The 20,038-nt window shown below is 43.4% G+C and overlaps 1 protein-coding gene across 8 annotated transcripts; it reads right to left on the reverse strand.

Moving 5' to 3' along the window:
- Positions 1–4,392: 4,392 nt before the first annotated feature.
- On the reverse strand, positions 4,393–8,102 carry LOC127005982 (titin-like). 8 transcript variants are annotated; one of them, XM_050875464.1, is made up of 3 exons: positions 6,049–8,102; positions 5,326–5,601; positions 4,393–5,082 (listed from the first exon to the last, which is right to left on the reverse strand). In XM_050875464.1, the coding sequence occupies exons 1-3, from the start codon at positions 7,597–7,599 to the stop codon at positions 4,540–4,542; spliced, it is 2,370 nt and encodes a 789-aa protein (XP_050731421.1). In that variant the 5' UTR covers positions 7,600–8,102; the 3' UTR covers positions 4,393–4,539. The 8 variants fall into 8 exon arrangements, with proteins under 8 accessions (XP_050731421.1, XP_050731422.1, XP_050731415.1 ...); XM_050875465.1 differs by having other exon boundaries at positions 4,393–4,896; positions 5,170–5,601; positions 6,049–8,099; XM_050875458.1 differs by having other exon boundaries at positions 4,393–5,601; positions 6,079–8,102.
- Between the last annotated feature and the right edge of the window lie 11,936 nt (positions 8,103–20,038).

Consider the following 20,038-nt stretch of genomic DNA (forward strand, 5'->3'; position numbering starts at 1 on the left):
CTGCAACATCAAACTCACATCATAATTAACATAACGCTGACTACTTTATTGTACACATTAAAGAAAGGATAGTGTGGGTGCCTCCATAAACCTACCTTTCTCTCTCTGTGTGTATGTTGACGTGGGTATGGATGTGGGTGTTAGTGAATGGATGACTAAGTATGTTGGTTAGGGTGTGTGTTTGTGTGTCCGGGGCGGTAAAGTCACAGAAAAATACGTGTTAGTTGCGGGCCTGTTCTTTAGGGAGACACACCGGCCGGCCACCAGCACCGAGCAGCCACCAGAGTCATTCACTGCGTAAAGAAAACATACGACGCGGCTTGATATAAACAACACCGGAACCCCACGATTTACTGCAAAACGTAATAGAGTAGAAGTGGAGGACCGCGAGGAGGAGGAGGAGGAGAAAGAGGAGGGCGAGAGGGAGGGAGAAGAAGAAGGAGGAGGTAGAGGAGAAGGAGGAGGAGAAAGAGGAGGAATGTGTGAAGGAATAAGAAAATTACGAGGCACAGGAATAAAAAGCATAATATATTGGAAGACCATTAACGAGAGAGAGAGAGAGAGTGGAGTCGGAAGCATGCATATACCGTTCACTCGCTTTCAGAATATGAATAAAAAATTTGCATTTGATTTCCAGTGAGTTTAGATTCAGCATTTTCGTATTTCTATATTAGGATGAATTTCATAATATGTCTTAAAATGTTGAATTAATACAGACAAATCAACTGTATGCCTTAATGGTAATGGCAATGTTATGTGAGATATTTTTGCCATGTCTGTTACCTCAATTATAAAAAAAAAGGCAAATGGTGGGCGGACTGTTGTCAGCGTAGGAATAAAAGGCAGGGGATCCTATCAGTAAGCCATATATATATGTAATTCAAACACGAGTACGTTTCGCCGCAGAGTTTTCCTCCGGTGATTTACCGTGAACAAATTTTAAACATTTTGGGGGAATTTGAATTTACATCGTAATTCACTGTTGTCGCTGTTTTTTCATTCTCTATCTATTTATTTATTCACTTATCTATCTATCTATCTATCTCCACCTTTCCTGTACACCTGCCTCGATCGTCCTCACCCTCTCCCATCCTTTCCTCTTTCCCCAGTTTCTCTCCTCCAATCCACGACTTGCAATCCTGAGATGAAGATACGAGTACTAGAAGCGCTGTCGGTGGTAGTGGTGATGGTGATGATGACAGTGGTTATGGTGAAGAAGATATTGTTGTCCTTGTTTGTGGCGATGGTGCCGTATGATTTCCCGCTGTTTAATGATCGTTGTGGCAGTAGTGGTGTTGGTAGTTGTGGTAGTGGTGGTGGTTGTGGTGGTGATGGTGGTGGTGGCGACGGTGGTGGTGGAATATCAAGGCAGTGGCGGTAGTCTTCGCATTTCTCTCCTTGATACAGATGCTTCCTTTAATTCAGTTATGTCATACCCTCGCCTCCTACTTTTCCTCTTCTTACTCCTTCTCCTTCTCCCTCTCCTCCTCCTTTTCCTTCCTTTTCCTCTTTATCTTTTTTTCTCTAATACATCTCTTTACCCTTTTCTTCTTACTCTTTCACTTTCTCCTCAATCCTTTCTTCCTCTCTCAGTCGGCATTCATTTATTTAACGTCCTCCTAGACTCAAAATTTCATCTATTACTTTTATGTTTCACCTTCCTCAGCCACATCCTCATCCTCGTATTCTCTCTCCTTGTTCTCCTCCCTCTCCTCCTCCACGATCCATGACAACAGTTTCCGATGCTCGGCTCGGTATAAATCCAGGAAGGGTGGGGTGAATTTGTGACTAAACCGTTCGCCCTCAACCCGTCGCCTTTTCGTCAGTCATTCAGGAAGTCGGCCGCGAGAAATTCCGTTGCCCCGTTTCAGAAAGGACCTTAGTTCGAGCCCCTTGGTGGGTTAATCCCTTTGGATTCAATCACTTTGCATTCATCGACCGGTCTTTGTCTTTCGTCTTCCTTTCATATTTCCTGTCCTCTCCTTACCTCTTTCTTTCTTATTTTCTTCTTGATATCTTTTTTTTCCTTTTTTTCCTTCCTTAGTTCTGTCTTTTGTTTGTCTGCTCCTCTCCTGCTATCACGTCTTTACCTCATATGTATTGCCATCGATCTTTTTGTTCCCCCTTCCTTCCTTCCTTCCTTCCTTCCTTCTTTCCTTCCTTCCTTTTGTCTTTTATTTGTCTGCTTCTCTCCTGCAATCACTCCTTTACCTCATATGTATTGCCATCGGTCTTTTTGTTCCCCCTTCCCTCCTTCCTTCCCTCCTCCCTTCCTTCCTTCCTTCCTCTCGTCCGTCACAGTCGTTCACGTTTTACATTTCGTCCTCGTCCGGTCACTCACTTTTACGCCTTGCTTCGTGCGCGGGATTTCGGTTTGCATATATCTCCTTCGTTCAGGTCTGTGGGTTGTGCTTTTTCTTATTTTATTGCTTTGTCCTTGTTAAGCATTCTTCCGCTGAGTTTCATTATTATTATGTTTTTGGATAAGGCCGGAAAAGGAACTCGAATTTACAAAAACTGTAATCTATTCACAAATAAGTTTATGGCGAGAATAGCAAGTTAATGTATTTCTATCTTTTGTTATTTTGTTTTTGTTTTTTTATTTGCTATAACTACGTGACTACTGCACCACAATCTGCAGCACACCGTGTCGGTAAAATAATTTATCCTAAACTAAAAATTATATGATTTTTTTCGCAACATTGCGTTCAAACCTCCGTAATACTCTTGATATACGTCTTAGAAAATACCACGTAAGCCTCGTAACATGCCTTCCTTCCTAATTTATCGCCACTCAACTTGCTGTCTCGCAATCTTGCACCTCGTGAATCTTATCTTTCTACTGATTGCCAAAGAGTTTGCAGAAAGCAAGTTATTCTGCAATTATTTTTTGAGTTTTTTTCCACTTTCTGGCATTACCTGCCAGACCGTTGTTATTTCAGTGTATTTATCTGTTGTTAACCTGAAAATTTTCACTTTGCGTGTGGCAAGCTGTCATTATCATTCCCTTCCGTTCTTTACAGTCTCAAAAGTTTGTTTTTAAATTCTTCCGGAGATTGAAAGCAGAGAAGAAAGGGGCGAGGCAGAAATGTTTTAGTTTCTTAAAGAATGGAAATTGCTACGTATTGGTTTGAGGAGTTGCCGTGAGCAGCTTGCACGGTCCTAGAATGCATTGGTATTAAGGATATTTTTAGAGTGACCTTTCTTCTTTGCGTCTTGTCGACTTCGTTGAAAAAAAAAAAAGATTTTATAAACTTTTTTCGTTCTCAGAAGTTTTGATAGTATGAAGCCAAGCATCATCTGCCCTTCTGTTTCTTTCTTGTTTTGTTCCAGTTCTTGCTATCTCCGTGATGTACAGTCATTGTTACGGTTAAAATCATATGATATGTTTGGCGGTGCACTCAACAAGCTGTCATCAGTCATCAGTGACGTTCAGCATTTCACGATAAGCTCCACATCATATATTACTGATAACTGGAGCTGCCTGGCCAGGCCTACAGCTACCCTTAAGCCGGATTCCAATGCTAATGTCAGGTGAGTAGAGAGAGAGAGAGAGAGGAGGGAAATTATGATAGGCGAGGCATCACCACATTCTCACCAACAGGAATTCAATTGTTCTGTTCCTCTGTTTTGTTTCCCGTAAAAAAATGTAACAGAATAATACCATGAAAAAAGTAATTGTATAAAGACTTGTTACATGTGAAATAGTAATGATAATAATAGCAACAGTAACGATAAACATAAGGATGACGGTGATGATGATAATAATAATAATAAGAAGAAGAAGAAGAAGAAGAAGAAGAAAAAGAACTAAGAGAAAATGAAGTAGAAGTAGAAGAAGAAAAAGAAGAAGTAAAAGAAAATGAAGTAGAAGTAGAAGAAGAAAAAGAAGAAGAAGAAAAAGAAGAAGAAGAAGTAGCAGAAGACGAAGTAGAGGAACCAGAAAAAGAAGAGGAACAAAAAGAAGAAACATAATACTGATAATCCTTCACTCTTCTTCTTCTTTTTCTTCTTCTTCTCCTCCTCTTCCTCCTTCTCCTCTTCCTCCTCCTCCCCCTCCTCCTCCATTCATGCTCAAGGAGGGAGGATAAACAACGAAAAAAACCTATCAGCAAGAAAATAAACAAATATTTAAGCAAACAATAACTTCACACACAGACACAAACACACACACACACACACGCACACACACACACACCTTTGCATGAGATAAACACAGGTACGTGACGCCAGGACGCACCTTGATAAACACCACATGGCCGCCACACACACACACACACACACACACACACACACACACACAAAGATAGATAGTTAAGTAGAGAGAGAGAGAGAGAGTGTTTATACAACAATGTACAGATAGTAAGATAGATAGACACGGAATAAGAAAAGACAAGTAAATAAGGAACACTTTCTTAGGGAATTTAGTTTTGGGATCGCATCGCAAGCAGCTGGGTGGTGAGGGGACATTTTGGTGGTGGTGACTGTCGGTTTGGTGGAAAGTGGCAGCCTATCCCCTCACACTGGTTACAGCTTCTGCTACTGGCCCTCCCCCGCTGTGCTGTGTTCCTTGGATAGTTCTTCAAGCACAGCGCGGCCCACCTTCTTCGCTACTCTTCTCATTTCTTTTTTCACCAACTTTCTGTTCGGTCTTTTGTTGGCGCCCTTGTCCATCACGGGTATGATCGAGACTGTCTGTTCACGGACTATTCTCTCTTGTATGGTGACGATAAACTTCAATTCAGTTTTGTCCGTTTCCTCATCTCCAGTAACTTGATTTTCCTGATTTTCTGTAGCATCTTCGTAAGAAACAACCTTTCGTTGATTGACATCTTTTTCTTCTGTTACGGAAGGAGTAATCTTTTCAATAACTGTCTCATTTGTCACAACGGGAACCTTTTCCTCTGTTACAACAACAGGGACTTCTTCTTTCTCTTTAGAAACAGTGGCAATCTCTTCTGTCGCCGTAGGGGCAGCCTGTTCAATAACCCTTTCTTGTGGGGCATTCTGCTCAATAGCTCTTTCTGGTGTCACAACAGGAACTTTTTCTTCTGTCGGCGATGGGGCAACTTTTTCAACAACCTCCTGTTGAGGGACTACCAGGACTTTTCCTTCTGTCACCGTAGAATTAATCTTTTCAACAACTGTCTGATTTATCACAACGGGAACCTTTTCCTCTGTTACAACAACAGGGACTTCTTCTTTCTCTTTAGAAACAGTGACAACCTCGTTTGTCGCCGGAGGGGCAGCCTGTTCAATAGCCCTTTCTTGTGTCACAACATGAACTTTTTCTTCTGTCGGTGAAGGGGCAACTATTCCAACAACCTCCTGTTGAGGGACTACCGGGACTTTTCCTTCCGTCATCGTAGGGTGAATCTTTTCAATAACCTTCTTCTCTTCTGCCACAACAGGGACTTCTTGCTCCTTAGAGACACTTACGATCTCCTCTGTCACCGAAGGGGCAGCCTGCTCAACAACCTTCTCTTTTGTCACAACGGGGACTTTTCCTTCCGTCACCGTTGTTACAACAGGGACTTCTTCTTTCTCTTTAGAAACAGTGACAATCTCTTCTGTCGCCGTAGGGGCAGCCTGTTCAATAACCTTCTCTTTTGTCACAACGGGGAGTTTTCCTTCCGTCACCGAGGGCACAACCTTTTCAATAATTTTCTCTTCATTAACAACGGGGACTTTTCCTTCCGTCACCGTGGGGGGAATCTTTTCAACAACTGTCTGATTTGTCACAACTGGAACCTTTTCCTCTGTTACAACAGGGACTTCTTTCTCTTTAGAAACAGTGACAAACTCTTCTGTCGCCGTAGGGGCAGCCTGTTCAGCAGCCCTTTCTTGTGGGGCAGCCTTTTCAATAACCCTTTCTTGTGGGGCAGCCTTTTCAATAACCCTTTCTTGTGGGGCAGCCTGTTCAATAACCCTTTCTTGTGGGGCAGCCTGTTCAATAGCTCTTTCTTGTGGGGCAGCCTGTTCAATAACCCTTTCTTGTGGGGCAGCCTTTTCAATAACCCTTTCTTGTGGGGCAGCCTTTTCAATAACCCTTTCTTGTGGGGCAGCCTGTTCAATAACCCTTTCTTGTGGGGCAGCCTTTTCAATAACCCTTTCTTGTGGGGCAGCCTGTTCAATAACCCTTTCTTGTGGGGCAGCCTGTTCAATAACCCTTTCTTGTGGGGCAGCCTTTTCAATAACCCTTTCTTGTGGGGCAGCCTTTTCAATAACCCTTTCTTGTGGGGCAGCCTGTTCAATAACCCTTTCTTGTGGGGCAGCCTTTTCAATAACCCTTTCTTGTGGGGCAGCCTGTTCAATAACCCTTTCTTGTGGGGCAGCCTGTTCAATAACCCTTTCTTGTGGGGCATTCTGCTCAATAGCTCTTTCTTGAGTCACAACAGGAACTTTTTCTTCTGTCGGCGATGGGGCAACTTTTTCAACAACCTCCTGTTGAGGGACTACCGGGACTTTTCCTTCTGTCACCGAGGGGATAATCTTTTCAATAACCTTCTTCTCTTCTGCCATAACAGGGACTTTTTCTTGCTCCTTAGAGATGCTTACGATCTCCTCTGTCACCGAAGGGGCAGCCTGCTCAACAACCTTCTCTTTTGTCACAACGGGGACTTTTCCTTCCGTCATCGTGGGATGGATCTTTTCAGCAACCTTCGCTGGCGTCACAGCAGGGACTATCTTTTCAACGACTTTACCATCTTGAATGATAGGGGCAGCACTTGGTTCTTTTACGACGCATAGGCTACGCGTAGGATTTGTTTCTTCAGCCTTTGCTTTTTCTTCCTTAATCTTGTTTTTCACATCATCAACTTGGTGTTTCAAGTCTTCAATTGTTTCATTAAGATGTTTTTCGTTACGAACCTCTTTGATGTCGCTATCACACACATTCTTTTCGACTTCTTTTTGAATTACAGTTTCTTTCTCGACATCTTTTCTATCACCCTTTTCTGTAACATTCTTCCTTTCCACAGATGTCACCTTGGTGCTTTCCTGTGGAGAAAGTTGTTCTTCTTTCTGTTTTACTAAAACTTCATTCGTTATATTGCCGGGCATAATCTCCTTTATTTCCTCTGTTCGTTCTACTTTCTGATGTCCATCATCCTTCTCTGTAACATTCTTCCTTTCCACAGATGTCACAATAGTGCTTTCCTGTGGAGAAAGTTGTTCTTCTTTCTGGTTTACTAAAACTTCATTCGTTATATTGCCGGGCATAATCTCCTTTATTTCCTCTGTTCGTTCTACTTTCTGATGTCCATCATCCTTTTCTGTAACATTCTTCCTTTCCACAGATGTCACCTTGGTGCTTTCCTGTGGAGAAAGTTGTTCTTCTTTTTGGTTTACTAAAACTTCATTCGTTATATTGCCGGACAAAATCTCCTTTATTTCCTCTGTTCGTTCTACTTTCTGAAGTCCATCATCCTTCTCTGTAACATTCTTCTTTTCCACAGATGTCACAATAGTGCTTTCCTGTGGAGAAAGTTGTTCTTTCTTCTCTTTAGCTAAACCTTCATTCGTTATATTGCCGGGCATAATCTCCTTATGTTCCTCTGTTCGTTCTGCTTTTTGAGGAACATCGCTCTTCCCGTCCATCAAATTTGGTGAATCTTTCAGTGCCTGCTCGTATTGTTCTCGGTACTCAGCCAGTGCTGCCTTCACCAAGACGAGGCAAGGGATCTCGTCCTCAGGGAGCCCTCGGAGCCCGGCCACCCCGGTACTGTCAACAAGGGATCTATATATCTATCTATCTCTGGAACTACAGCCACCACCACCACCCTCACAGCACCAGCTTCCAAGTAGTACCTCTTCTCATCACCTACACACAGCAGACCACCTGAGACGCACCACCTCAGCATCATCCCCTCAACGCCTTCCATATTGAGTGCCCCGCTAAGCTCCGTCAACGAGGCCTCGACATACATATCATAAAAACTAAAACCCAGGGTCCAAGAACGTCCCCTTGTGGATCCCCCGTGGCTTCTTGTTGACGGGGTGAAGCTGTGTGTTTGTGTGTGTGTGTGTGTGTGAGAGAGAGAGAGAGAGAGAGAGAGAGAGAGTGGGGCCTGTTGGTGCTTTACTCTGTCTTTCTCTTTAGTCAAAACACACACACACACACACACACACACACACACACACACAAGACAGTTGATGGGGTGGCTGAGGGCTCCTGAGGTTCGAGAACGAACAGACAATACCGTGCCCCAGCACGATGAAGATGGTCGCGACTAAAAGAAGGTTCATATTTGTTGATGGAAAGTTTATGAAATTAAGAAGACTTGCGGTTGTGTGGCAGAAAACCGCTCTGGGATTGAAAACAGAACGGCCTCCAGAACACAGACCGGGCATGGAAAATAATCCTCTCGGGTCTTCCTCCGTTACAGGAACACACACGACGGCGAGGAATTGGGATGTAAAGTCTGGTGTGTGTGTGTGTGTGTGTTTTAGGGAGGATGCGATGCTCAGGGGTCCGTTACAAGGATGTTTAACGTCACATCACTTGGAACTCCACCGTTTCCCCTTCTTTCCCGCTCATCATTGCCTCCCTCCCCCCTCCTCTCTCTCTCTCTCTCTCTCTCTCTCTCTCTCTCTCTCTCTCTCTCTCTCTCTCTCTCTCTCTCTCTCTCTCTCTCTCTCTCTCTCTCTCTCTCTCTCTCTTTTTCCTCTCCCTTCATTTGTTTCTTTTATTTGGTAGTCAATCATTTTCCTGCCTCCACTCCCATCAAAGCCACTCGCCTCCTCCCTTCCCGCTCTCCCTCTCCTCTGCCCGTCCAATTGCCCATCCCTTTTTCCCTTCCTTTTTCTCTCACTTTCTCCTTCCCTCTCTTTCTGTGTGTCACTTTACACAGTCCGCGTACACTCTATATTTTACCCTCGGCTGTGCACTGTATTTCTTTTTTCTCCCTGCTCTTTTTTTTTTTTCTTTTTTCAGTGTTACGTATTATTCTATTTCTTGTCAACGTATTCCTTCTTTTCGAGTACGATTTTGTTTTTTGTTTTTGTTTATTGTGTGCGTTGTCGTCTCTCTCTTTTTGTCCCGTGATTCAACTTTGCTTTGTTGTTATTTTACTCCTCTTCTTCTCTCCTCCCTCCCCTCTCCTCTCTACTTTACTCGCCTCCTCAGCTCGTTCAGCAACTAATCTTTCTCATCTTTTCTCGACATCAGAGGTTGGCCGCCCCCTCCTCCTTCGCCTCCTTCGCCTCCTCCTCCTGGATCTTCGTCACATCCTCTTCCTCTTGTCTCCTCTTGTCTCCTCTTGGCCGCCTCTCCTGCCTCGAGGCCGCCCTCTCCTCACGACCCTCGCCGCTCTTCACTCCTCCACCCTTTATTTCCTTTTTATCTATTTGCCTTTTGATATAAAACGTCTTAGGCGGCAGCTGCTCCATTCAGGCCCCGCGCCGTGCTCTCTATGGGAGCTAATTTGGAAAAGGCTTCAAGGTACTTGACCGTCTATTATCATTATTTTTTATTATTATTTTTAGGCAGCATTCTTTTATTCTATCCACCCATCAGCACCTCCTCTCTCGCATTCTCTTATTTTTTTCTTCGTTTTTTTTTATTCTATGAGTGTATTAAATGTGTGTGTGTGTGTGTGTGTGTGTGTGTGTGTGTGTGTGTGTGTGTGTGTGTGTGTGTGTGTGTGTGTGTGTGTGTTGAACGTAGATATTGCTACGAATAAACTTTCACATATAAACGTGTGATATAAAAAAATTGGTTGTTCCTAGTTTTATGCATTCCAACATTCTCCTCCTCCTCCTCCACCTCCTCCTCCTCCTCCCCCCCTCTAAATGTATGTGCTCCATGACTAATGATCAAACTTCCTTGCCATTACGAGCCGACGTGGAAACCCGAATCCCATCATTACCAGAACCGCAACACACACACACACACACACACACGGCACCTCATCACCCCTTCCTTAGCAATGTGTTTCCCCATTTCATGCATACCAGAGTGGGCCAGATGCAGCAATTTATCGTCCATACGCATGTATATAAAGGGCTTTGCATATATACAGGGCGGCGCTTATGAGCTCTTGCCCTTAGGAGAGACCTGATGTAAGGCGAAGGTGGAAGCGGAGCAATAGGAAGCAGGAGAGAGAAAAAGGGAGAGGAAGGAGAGAGTAAGTGTGTAGATGCTGGAAGTGGAGGAAGAGGACAAAGGAGGAAGTGTGAGAAGATAGGAGCAAGAGGGAAAGGGTGAATGAAGAGGAGGAGAAGAGAGGAGAAAGGGTAGAATATTGAGACGGAGACAGAGGATGAGGGAGAGGAAGAGGGTGACACGGAGGAGGGACTTAGCGTGTTGGAGGGTGAAGAGAGAGGGAGAGGGAGGGAAAAAGGAAGCGACCAGGTGTAAAGGAGGTGAGTGGAGAGGAAAAAGGAAATGGTGAGAGAGGAGAGGAGGAGGTAATGGAGGAAACCAGTGTGTGTGTGTGTGTGTGTGTGTGTGTGTGTGTGTGTGTGTGTTCTAGGTCACGCTTCTACACCTGGTAATTTTCCTCACGGTTATACAAGACGTGTGGTTTGTGTGACATTCATGGTGCTGCAGGGGATTAGAGAGAGAGAGAGAGAGAGAGAGAGAGAGAGAGAGAGATTGTGTTTCTGCCGTACTGAAATTAGGTTATTGAATATATGTTGCTGTGTGTGTCTGTGTGTGTTTCTTTGTAAACTCGGCTTTACGGTTATGTTAATGTTATTTATTTTTTTATGCCTTCTGCTGCCTCGATTTGAGAGAGAGAGAGAGAGAGAGAGAGAGAGAATATTTAAGTCAGACTTCCTTTACTTATTCACAGACTTGCACCGTGGCATCGTGACCTTGAACCTCCTCCTCCTCCTCCTCCTCCTCCTTGACCTCCCTCACGCCTCGCCCACATTTCCGCTGTCATGAGCTTTTACTGACACGAAAAATACTCTTAATATCATGACACGTTCCGCTCGTTGCTCATCACGGAACATGAACTCGAGAGAAGCAACAAAAGGCGCGTGTTGTGTAAAGAACAAAAGGCGCAGTAATTCCACGGCGGCGGCGATAAGGAAGACTAATGCCGCAGTAACCGTATCCGCCTCCGCCATGTGTGTGTGTGTGTGTGTGTGTGTATTGTGTATGGAAGGAGGCACACAATAGCGGCAGAAAAAATAGATGAGCAGTTACAGCGAGGTTGGCGAGCGGTTTAATGGTGCTGGTGGTGCTGGTGGAGGAGGGGAGTAGTGCTGGTGATGGTCATTGTGATGGTGGAGGAGGTGGTGGTGGTAGTGGTGGTAGGTGGTGGTGCTGCTGCTAGTGCTGGTAGTCTTGGTAGTGAGGATGGTAGTGGTGCTGATGGTTCTACTGCTTCTGGGGCGTGTAGGAAGTGGTTATGTTTAGGGGGTCGGTGCTGCTGGTGCTTCGGCCTTGAATCTATGAAGTAAATGTTCTCTCGTACAGAGAATCCAGGCGGTACTCGGCCCGACGCCCCGCTCCCTCTGCGCCGCGTACAGCCGTTGCCATCGCTCCCCAGGCCCATCTCCGATTCAGCTCCCAATGTGTTTTATGGACTCACTCTCTCTCTCTCTCTCTCTCTCTCTCTCTCTCTCTCTCTCTCTCTCTCTCTCTCTCTCTCTCTCTCTCTCTCTCTCTCTCTCTCTCTCTCTCTCTCTCTCTCTCTCTCTCTCTCTCTATCTATCTATCTATCTATCTATCTATCTATCTATCATACTATCATACTATCTATCTGCTTCAACGAAAATGAGATATATAACACAACTGTATCCATATATTTATTTCAAAAGGATTTGAAAAACTTTACCTATGGATGTACTTTTCTCTTCCCACTTCTCTCTACGTCTATAACATGAGTCTTCGGATTACTCTTTCTTTCCTCACCGTCATTTAACTTATAACAATAGGAAATGTAGGAAATCAATATTTGATTTTCATTATTTTCCCTGTCAGGACTGCATGACGGGCCTATTTTGCGTGATTCTGTCCAGTGTTTCTAGGCCACTTTCTCTGTTTTTTTAGTCCCGCGCACTTCCTTTGTTTCGTGGACGATTTACTGAGACATTAGCCGTAAATCACTTTCACCTGCTGCTTCTCTTCCATTCTCTTCCCCGTCACCGTCTCCCCCTGCCCCGGCTTCTGCTTCCGTCTGTTCTCTCCCCCTCATCTCCTGCCCCCTCTGCCCTCCTCTACCTATCCACTTCCCTACCTCCTTTTCTTCCCACCCCTTCCCCGCTCCCCCACCATCTCCCCCTGCCCCAGCATCCCCTCCCGTCTCTTCTCTCTGGCTCGTCTCTTATTCTTTCTCCCTCCCTCTACTCTCTCCACAAATCCTTTCCCCATGTTTTTCTTTCCACCATAATCTTTGCCTCACAGTTTTACCTCCCACACTACTCCAGCCCTTCCTTCCCTTCTTCCTGGCCGTGCTTCCTTTTATTAATCATCTCCTTCCGCTCTGAATTTTTCCTCGATAGTCTTTCATAAACTTCCTGTCCTCTATTTTCCCCCTTTTCGTCTTTTGATCACCCGCCTTTAAAAAGTAGATTCTCTGATTGTGCTTTCTTTTCTTTCGTTTCTTTGCCTGGTCTCTTTCAGTTTCCCTCTTCCATTGCCTTCATTCTTTCTATATTTATTTTTTACCTGTCCTCTTTCCGTTTCCCTCGTCCACTGCCTTCCTTCTTTCTTTTCTTTACCTTCCATCTCTCCGTTTCCTTCGTCCATTGCCTTCCTTCTGTCTTTTCTTTACCCGCCATCTTTCCGTTTCCCTCTTCCATTGGCTTTTACTTTTTCTTTCTTTCCGGTATCCCCATTTTCTTTTCCTTTCCTTTTCGCCTCCTGCCGCACCGCCCAAGCCTTGCCCAGTCCTCAGGAATTAGCAGTTTGTTCTGAAGTGAAATATTGTTATGCTTTTTCTCCTCCTCCTCCTCCTCCTCCTCCTTCCTTACCCCTCAGCCTCCTTGCCTTCCTCCTTCCGTTCCCTCTCCCTCCCTCGTTCTTTCCATTTCTCTTCTGCTCTTATCCTTTCATTACTTTTTGCTACTTCCCTCCTCCCACTACCTGTCTCCATTTTTCTTTCGCTTTTACTTTCCTTCGTAAACGCTTCCTCGCTTTTGTTTTCCCCTTTTGTTGTTACATTCACGTTTTTGTTTTTGTTTTTCTCTCCCTGGGTCCATTGTCTCGCGACTTTGTTACTTTTTACCTTTGTTTTTAGGAATCTGTATTCTTACGTACACTTTTCTGGGTTTTTTTTCATCAATTAGAATACTTTTTAATTTTTTTTCCGGTGTGCATTATCAAAAAATTCTGATCAAAGATTTTGGCGTGAGTATCAAATATATAAAAGTTAGAATTTATAATTATTTCAGCATTAAAATGTTTCAGTATATGCATAATATATTTAAATGTATCAATATATGCTTTGTAATAATCAATAGTTAGTTCAGTGTTAAAAACCTGCTTTTACATTAAATTATTGTGTCATAACGTTGATCACCTCATGCTCTATGGTGTCTTGGTGCTTCTTGTCTTTCTTTAAGTTTAGTTAAATAATTTTAAGAGTATTGCACTCGATTTTCTGCTGGTGATATTTTATGTTAGGCTTACAAAAAAATTGATAAGTATTTGATATGTCCAAAACAGCAGACCATCGGAAGAGTTGAAACAAACTTTTCAGAGTCCACTTGTTCATGTTACAGGGCAATCTTACACTCGAACCATTCGCTCACGTATGGCGGCGTAAGTGCATGAGCAAAAGTACTGAAGGACTATCGCTGTTTGATACCTGATTGTTTGTGCAAAGCAATCATGCACTTCAATTTTATTAATATCTGAGAGTTTAAATAACACTCAACTCAGTCATGCAATAAATAAACAAGTAATAATCGTCAGTGCCAGCATGTTAAATATAGAGGTTTCAGTTGCATTATTCCGGTCTGCTCCAGTCACACTTGAATGTCAAAAGCGAGTCACACAGAGAGGAATCGAACTCTGCGTATAGGCATATTGACGCTGAGTGTTTGTAGTGTTTGGCATCCTCACTGAGCAGAGTAATGGGTGCTTAGCTGGGCTGCCATGCTACCCACCTTAACCCGTTAACACCCATGGTCATTTTTTTAGGACCAACAACATTTCAGCCTATTATGAAAAGAAACCGTTTCTATTTATCTTTTTTATGTATTGATAATGATAAAACAACCATTGCTCTCCCTTACAGGAAAAAAAATAGTTTATACTTACAGTCCTTTTCCTTGGAATGTAAACAAAAAGAACAATATTTTGGGGGTAAGTGGCAAAAATGTTTTGCTCAAGTTTGAAGTTCATATTCACACAGTAATAGGTGCTTGATTTTTCTGAAACACATACATCTTATACTTTTGTTTATGTAGTTTCCCAGTATAATGTTTGAAATGTTTATTCTGTATTCATTGTTTGCCTAGACGACCAGAAATGTTGGTCCTTAAAAAAGGACTTTCTAAGGATTAAGGATAAAGGATTTTCTATGAAGACGCTATGAGAAAACGTTTATATATATATATATATATATATATATATATATATATATATATATATATATATATATATATATATATTTATATATATATATATATATTCACGAGGGTCGTTCCATAAGTAATGCCTCCTATTTTTTTACTCAAAAAGTTGAAGAGCTACGAAGATGGGAGTGGCACAATTAAAACGAGCGGACATTTTTGCTTCAGAATTTATTTTTCCACATAGTCACCACCATTGTCAATGCACTTTCGCCAGCGATGAGCAAGGGCGTTGATGCCTCGCTCGTAAAAGTCTGTGCCTGCCGAGGCGGTCCATTTCTTCGCGGCGTCGATGACTGTGTTGTTGTCAGGAAAACGCTGCCCGCGTAATGCGTCCTTCAGAGGCCCGAACAAGTGGAAGTCTGACGGTGCCAGATCGGGGCTATACGGTGGGTGAGGCAGCACCGTCCAGGCGAACTTTGTCACACATTCCGTGATCTTCAAACTTGTGTGTGGCCTGACGTTTTCGTGTTGCAAACACAATGTTTCCCTCTTTTCTGGCCTTACACGGGCAATCCGGGACTTCAGTTTGGTCAACGTTTCAACGTAACGGTCAAAGTTGACAGTTGTCCCTGGTTTCAAAAAATCCAAGAGGATGACGCCTAGAAGACGGTGCACATCACTTTGCCTGCTGATGTCTGCGTCTTGAACTTTTTCCCCAACCTCACCTCATTGCCATGTATAACAAGTACATGGGAGGTGTTGACCAAGTTGACTGGCTCATCCAAAAACAACGGATTGGTGTGAGAGGAAAAAAAGGGTATTTCAACCTATTCAATAACTTGGTTGACACTGCTGTAGTGAATGCTTGGGTAATCATCAAAATCGTCTCAGGAACTCAAACATCTCTCTTGGACTTGAAGCGCACCATTGCCAGGTACTATCTACAGATGAACTCACCTTCAAAACCAGAACATCCAGGACGAGTAAAGAAATTGACAGAGAGAGTGCTTCAGGATGTACGATTCGATGGTACAGGACATCGACTAGACAGAACAGATTGAGGAAAACAAAGGAAATGTGCAGAGTGTAAGATAAAAGTAAGCAAGGAGTGTGTAAAATGTAATGTGGGACTTCATATGGGAGACTGTGAGCGTCTACGGCATACACTGTAAAGGATACATAACAACAACTATGGTAAATCAATTAGGCTACCTATAATGCATGTATTATGTCTACTATAGTCATGCATAATTTAGCTTAATGAAATTTTCAAAAGTAGGATGGAAATGCTTTACTTTGATATTAGTCTTAGGTCGCAAGTTGCGATATTTCAGATCTCCTTGTTCCCATGGTCCTTAAGTAAGAACTTAATTTTATACATGCATATTTTGACTACAAATCGTGATATTTTCAATTTCATATGTAATTATGTTTTTCTTGCAATAAAAACTATTGGACAATATAAGAATTTCATAAAATAAAAATTTGGGCTCTAATGAGTTAAAAAGCACACACACAGAAAGAAGTTAGGATTATTTTCTTCCCGTTATTCTTTGGACATTGTCGGATTTTGATATGTAGGGGCGATTAAATTTATGGAGTAAGTGAACTGCTTCTGTATGGTCACTCTCTTCAATTATAGCCATATAAGAAAATTGTACTGAAAAAGGTATACGTACAACCCGAAGTTCTCTTTCACCCCGCCACTACAACCACTACCACGACTACCTTTTCCTCCTCGTCGTCGTCCTCCTCCTCCTCCTCCTCCTCCTCCTCCTCCTCCTCCTCGTCCTCCTCCTCCTCCTCCTCCTCCTCCTCAAGCGGGCAACCTCGTAATGAGCCAATAGACTTTTTGTTGCCTGCGTTTCCATGTTTCCATGTTTCCTCCTCCTCCTCCTCCTCCTCCTCGGAATGAATGGCCGGGCAAACAAATGCGGGCGCGTGGGCAGCCAGTCTGAGCACCGTGGCCGAGGAGGGGCGGCCACGCGAGGCAGTGGTCGTGTATGGTATAGGAAGGAGCCGCTCGCCTCGCCCCGGGATTGAAACTCGCTTCTTACTATTAATCTCACCATTTTTGTTGTATATTCTTCCTGTCGTGAAATGGGGCGTGTTTAAGAAGTTTCATTAATCATTCCTTTTTTATATTCTTTATTGATTAAAGTTTTGTAACTTCGTAATGGATGTGTTGGATATTTTTCATTAAAACGTTTTTTTTTTTTTTTTTCATTGTGTAATGTATCAAAGTATATTTCAAAATTTTGCGAGCTGCTAATTAATTGATATTTTTTCACGATGCGCAAACGCTGTTTCACGAGTTTCACAATGTAAATGTTTAGTAAGAAGAAAATCTAGTTACCGGATGTAGCGAAGTGTTGCCGTGAGCGATGAAAAGCAATTAACTATAACGCAGATGATGATGATGATGATGATGGTGACGATGATGATGATGATGATGATAGAGAGTAAAGGTCATAGGGATTAGCGTTTCTCTTTTTGCATCGTAACACCGTAACATAAAAAAAGAAACATCCACACAAGCAATCAGCGCGCCCCGTCGCTTATAATCCGCACCGTGTTTATATATTTCCACCTCTGACAGAAAACTCATATATATTAATATTTTTCTACTAGTATCAATTTCCTGCACTTGTCATTTTTTTTCGTATCCCGTGTGTGTGTGTGTGTGTGTGTGTGTGTGTGTGTATAGACCATCGAGACTATTTCGCTCTGATTGCACGTATTTTTTTTGCTCATCTGTCTGTTTGTTCGTCTCTCTCTCTCTCTCTCTCTCTCTCTCTCTCTCTCTCTCTCTCTCTCTCTCTCTCTCTCTCTCTCTCTCTCTCTCTCTCTCTCTCTCTCTCTCTCTCTCTCTCTCTCTCTCTCTCTCTCTCTCTCTCTCTCTCTCTCTCTCTCTCTCTCTCTCTCTCTCTCTCTCTCTCTCTCTCTCTCTCTCTCTCTCTCTCTCTCTCTCTCTCTCTCTCTCTCTCTCTCTCTATATATATATATATATATATATATATATATATATATATCTCACTCACACACACACACACACACACACACTACTTCCATCTCGTGTGATCCTCGCTTGAGGAGAAACGGACGAAGCTCCCGTGTAGATCAATATTGACTGAACCCCCAGAGATGAAACTCTCCCTTGCTCTCCCGTGTCTCTCTCTCTCTCTCTCTCTCTCTCTTCCCTTTCCATTCCCTTCTCTCCTCTCCTCTTTTCCTCCTAACAGCTCTCCTTCCGTGAGTTCCGTCTGTCTGTCTGCCTGTCTGACTGTTTCTCTCTCTCTCTCTCTCTCTCTCTCTCTCTCTCTCTCTCTCTCTCTCTCTCTCTCTCTCTCTCTCTCTCTCTCTCTCTCTCTCTCTCTCTCTCTCTCTCTCTCTCTCTCTCTCTCTCTCTCTCTCTCTCTCTCTCTCTCTCTCTCTCTCTCTCTCTCTCTCTCTCTCTCTCTCTCTCTCTCTCTCTCTCTCTCTCTCTCTCTCTTTCCTCTTTCCTTCCTTCGCTTATTCCTCTGCACTCGCTTTTCCCCATCATCATGTTCATTTTCTTTCCCCCATTCAGCTTGATTTGCTCTCTTTGCCCTCTCTCTTTCTCTCTCTCTCTCTCCCCCTTTCTTTCCCTCTTGCTTCGTGTCTCCTGCTTCCGCTTTCCTATTTTACTTCATTCTCTTACCCATGCTATCCTTCCTCCTATCTCCTCACTTTCCTCCCCTTTCCTTCTTTCCTTCTTTCCTCCCCTCCCTTTCTTCTCCCTCCCTCTTTTCTTCTCTTCAGATATACAGAAGGTTCGTTTTGATGTCTCGCTCTGAATTTCTTCCCACTGCTTATCACACGAAGCGCAGCCACGTCCTAGTCTGTCTGTTTGTCTGTCTGTTTGTCTGTCTGTTTGCCTGCCTTTCTCTCCCCTTCGTCAGATTTTCATTTTTATTTACTTTATCTATTTTTTTTATTTCCCGTGGACTCGAATCATTAGCAGCCGTGTATTGATCAGCAGGTGTTTCACTGCTTTGTTTTGTTGTTGTTGTTTTGATGTTGTTTTGGGGCAGGTTTGAAGATTTCGTTTTGTCTTTTTTTTCTTTTCCATTTTTTCCTCTTTTTAGTTCGCGTTATTCTCTCATCCTCTGTTTTTTCCCCTCATTTTTATTTCCCTTCCTCCATATTTCTTTTTCTCATGTTTTTGTCCCGCCTTTGTCCCGCCCCAGCGTTCTATGTATTAGTTAAGAATATATTTTCCGGAGTATATATTTTTTTCTCTGCTCCACGTGCGGACCGGACCGCCTCTCTCTCTCTCTCTCTCTCTCTCTCTCTCTCTCTCTCTCTCTCTCTCTCTCTCTCTCTCTCTCTCTCTCTCTCTCTCTCTCTCTCTCTCTCTCTCTCTCTCTCTCTCTCTCTCTCTCTCTCTCTCTCTCTCTCTCTCTCTCTCTCTCTCTCTCTCTCTGTCTCTCTCTCTCTCTCTCTCTCTCTCTCTCTCTCTCTCTCTCTCTCTCTCTCTCTCTCTCTCTCTCTCTCTCTCTCTCTCTCTCTCTCTCTCTCTCTCTCTCCCTCTCTCTCTCTCTGCAATTCTTCCTTCTCTTTTTCCTCCTCCTTCTGCTCCTCTTCCTTTCTTTCAATCCTCTTCCTTTTCTTTCTCCTTCTCCTCTTCGTCCTTTTCCTCTGTCTCCTCCTCCTTCTCCTCTTCCCTCTTCTTCTGTTTCTCCTACTCATCCTCCTGCTCCTGTTCCTTCCACTCCTACTTTTCCTCTTCCTTCTCCTCCTTCTCCTCTTCTCTCTTCTCATCCTTCGTTCCCTCTTCCTCTTCTCCCTTCTCATCTTCCCAAATTTTGTATCACGTTTCTCTCCACCACCAACTCCTAAGTGTGGTTTAAAGTCGGGGAGGAAAACAATTCAAGTTTTATCCCCCACTTAACTTATTTTGTTCTATTCTTTTTCTTTATCTTTCATCCCGTGTCTAGTTATGTATCATCTCCATCAACGTCAATCCTTTAAAATACTTCCTACTATCCACCTTCTCGTGTAGTCCCTTATTTACTAACACTACATGAAGTATTGCCCTTTTCTTTATCTTAGGTTTTGTTTTGTTTTACTCGCCAACGTGTTTTCTTTATACGTTTTTCATTTTGGTTGTGTTTTTTTTCCCCTGTCTATAACCCCAACATGCCTCCCTCCCTTCCTGTATCTTTCCCGTCCTTCACACACACACACTCTCTCTCTCTCTCTCTCTCTCTCTCTCTCTCTCTCTCTCTCTCTCTCTCTCTCTCTCTCTCTCTCTCTCTCTCTCTCTCTCTCTCTCTCTCTCTCTCTCTCTCTCTCTCTCTCTCTCTCGCTCTCTCTCTCTCTCTCTCTCTCTCTCTCTCTCTCTCTCTCTCTCTCTCTCTCTCTCTCTCTCTCTCTCTCTCTCTCTCTCTCTCTCTCTCTCTCTCTCTCTCTCTCTCTCTCTCTCTCTCTCTCTCTCTCTCTCACAACCACACACACACACATCGGTTCTATTAAAAGTTTCCCCGCCTCGTATTATGTTGAGTGATCGTCTTCCCCCTCTGCAGGTAAGCCTCGTTCA

The sequence above is a fragment of the Eriocheir sinensis genome, chromosome 31 (assembly GCF_024679095.1).
Source record: "Eriocheir sinensis breed Jianghai 21 chromosome 31, ASM2467909v1, whole genome shotgun sequence".
Lineage (NCBI taxonomy): Eukaryota > Metazoa > Arthropoda > Malacostraca > Decapoda > Varunidae > Eriocheir > Eriocheir sinensis.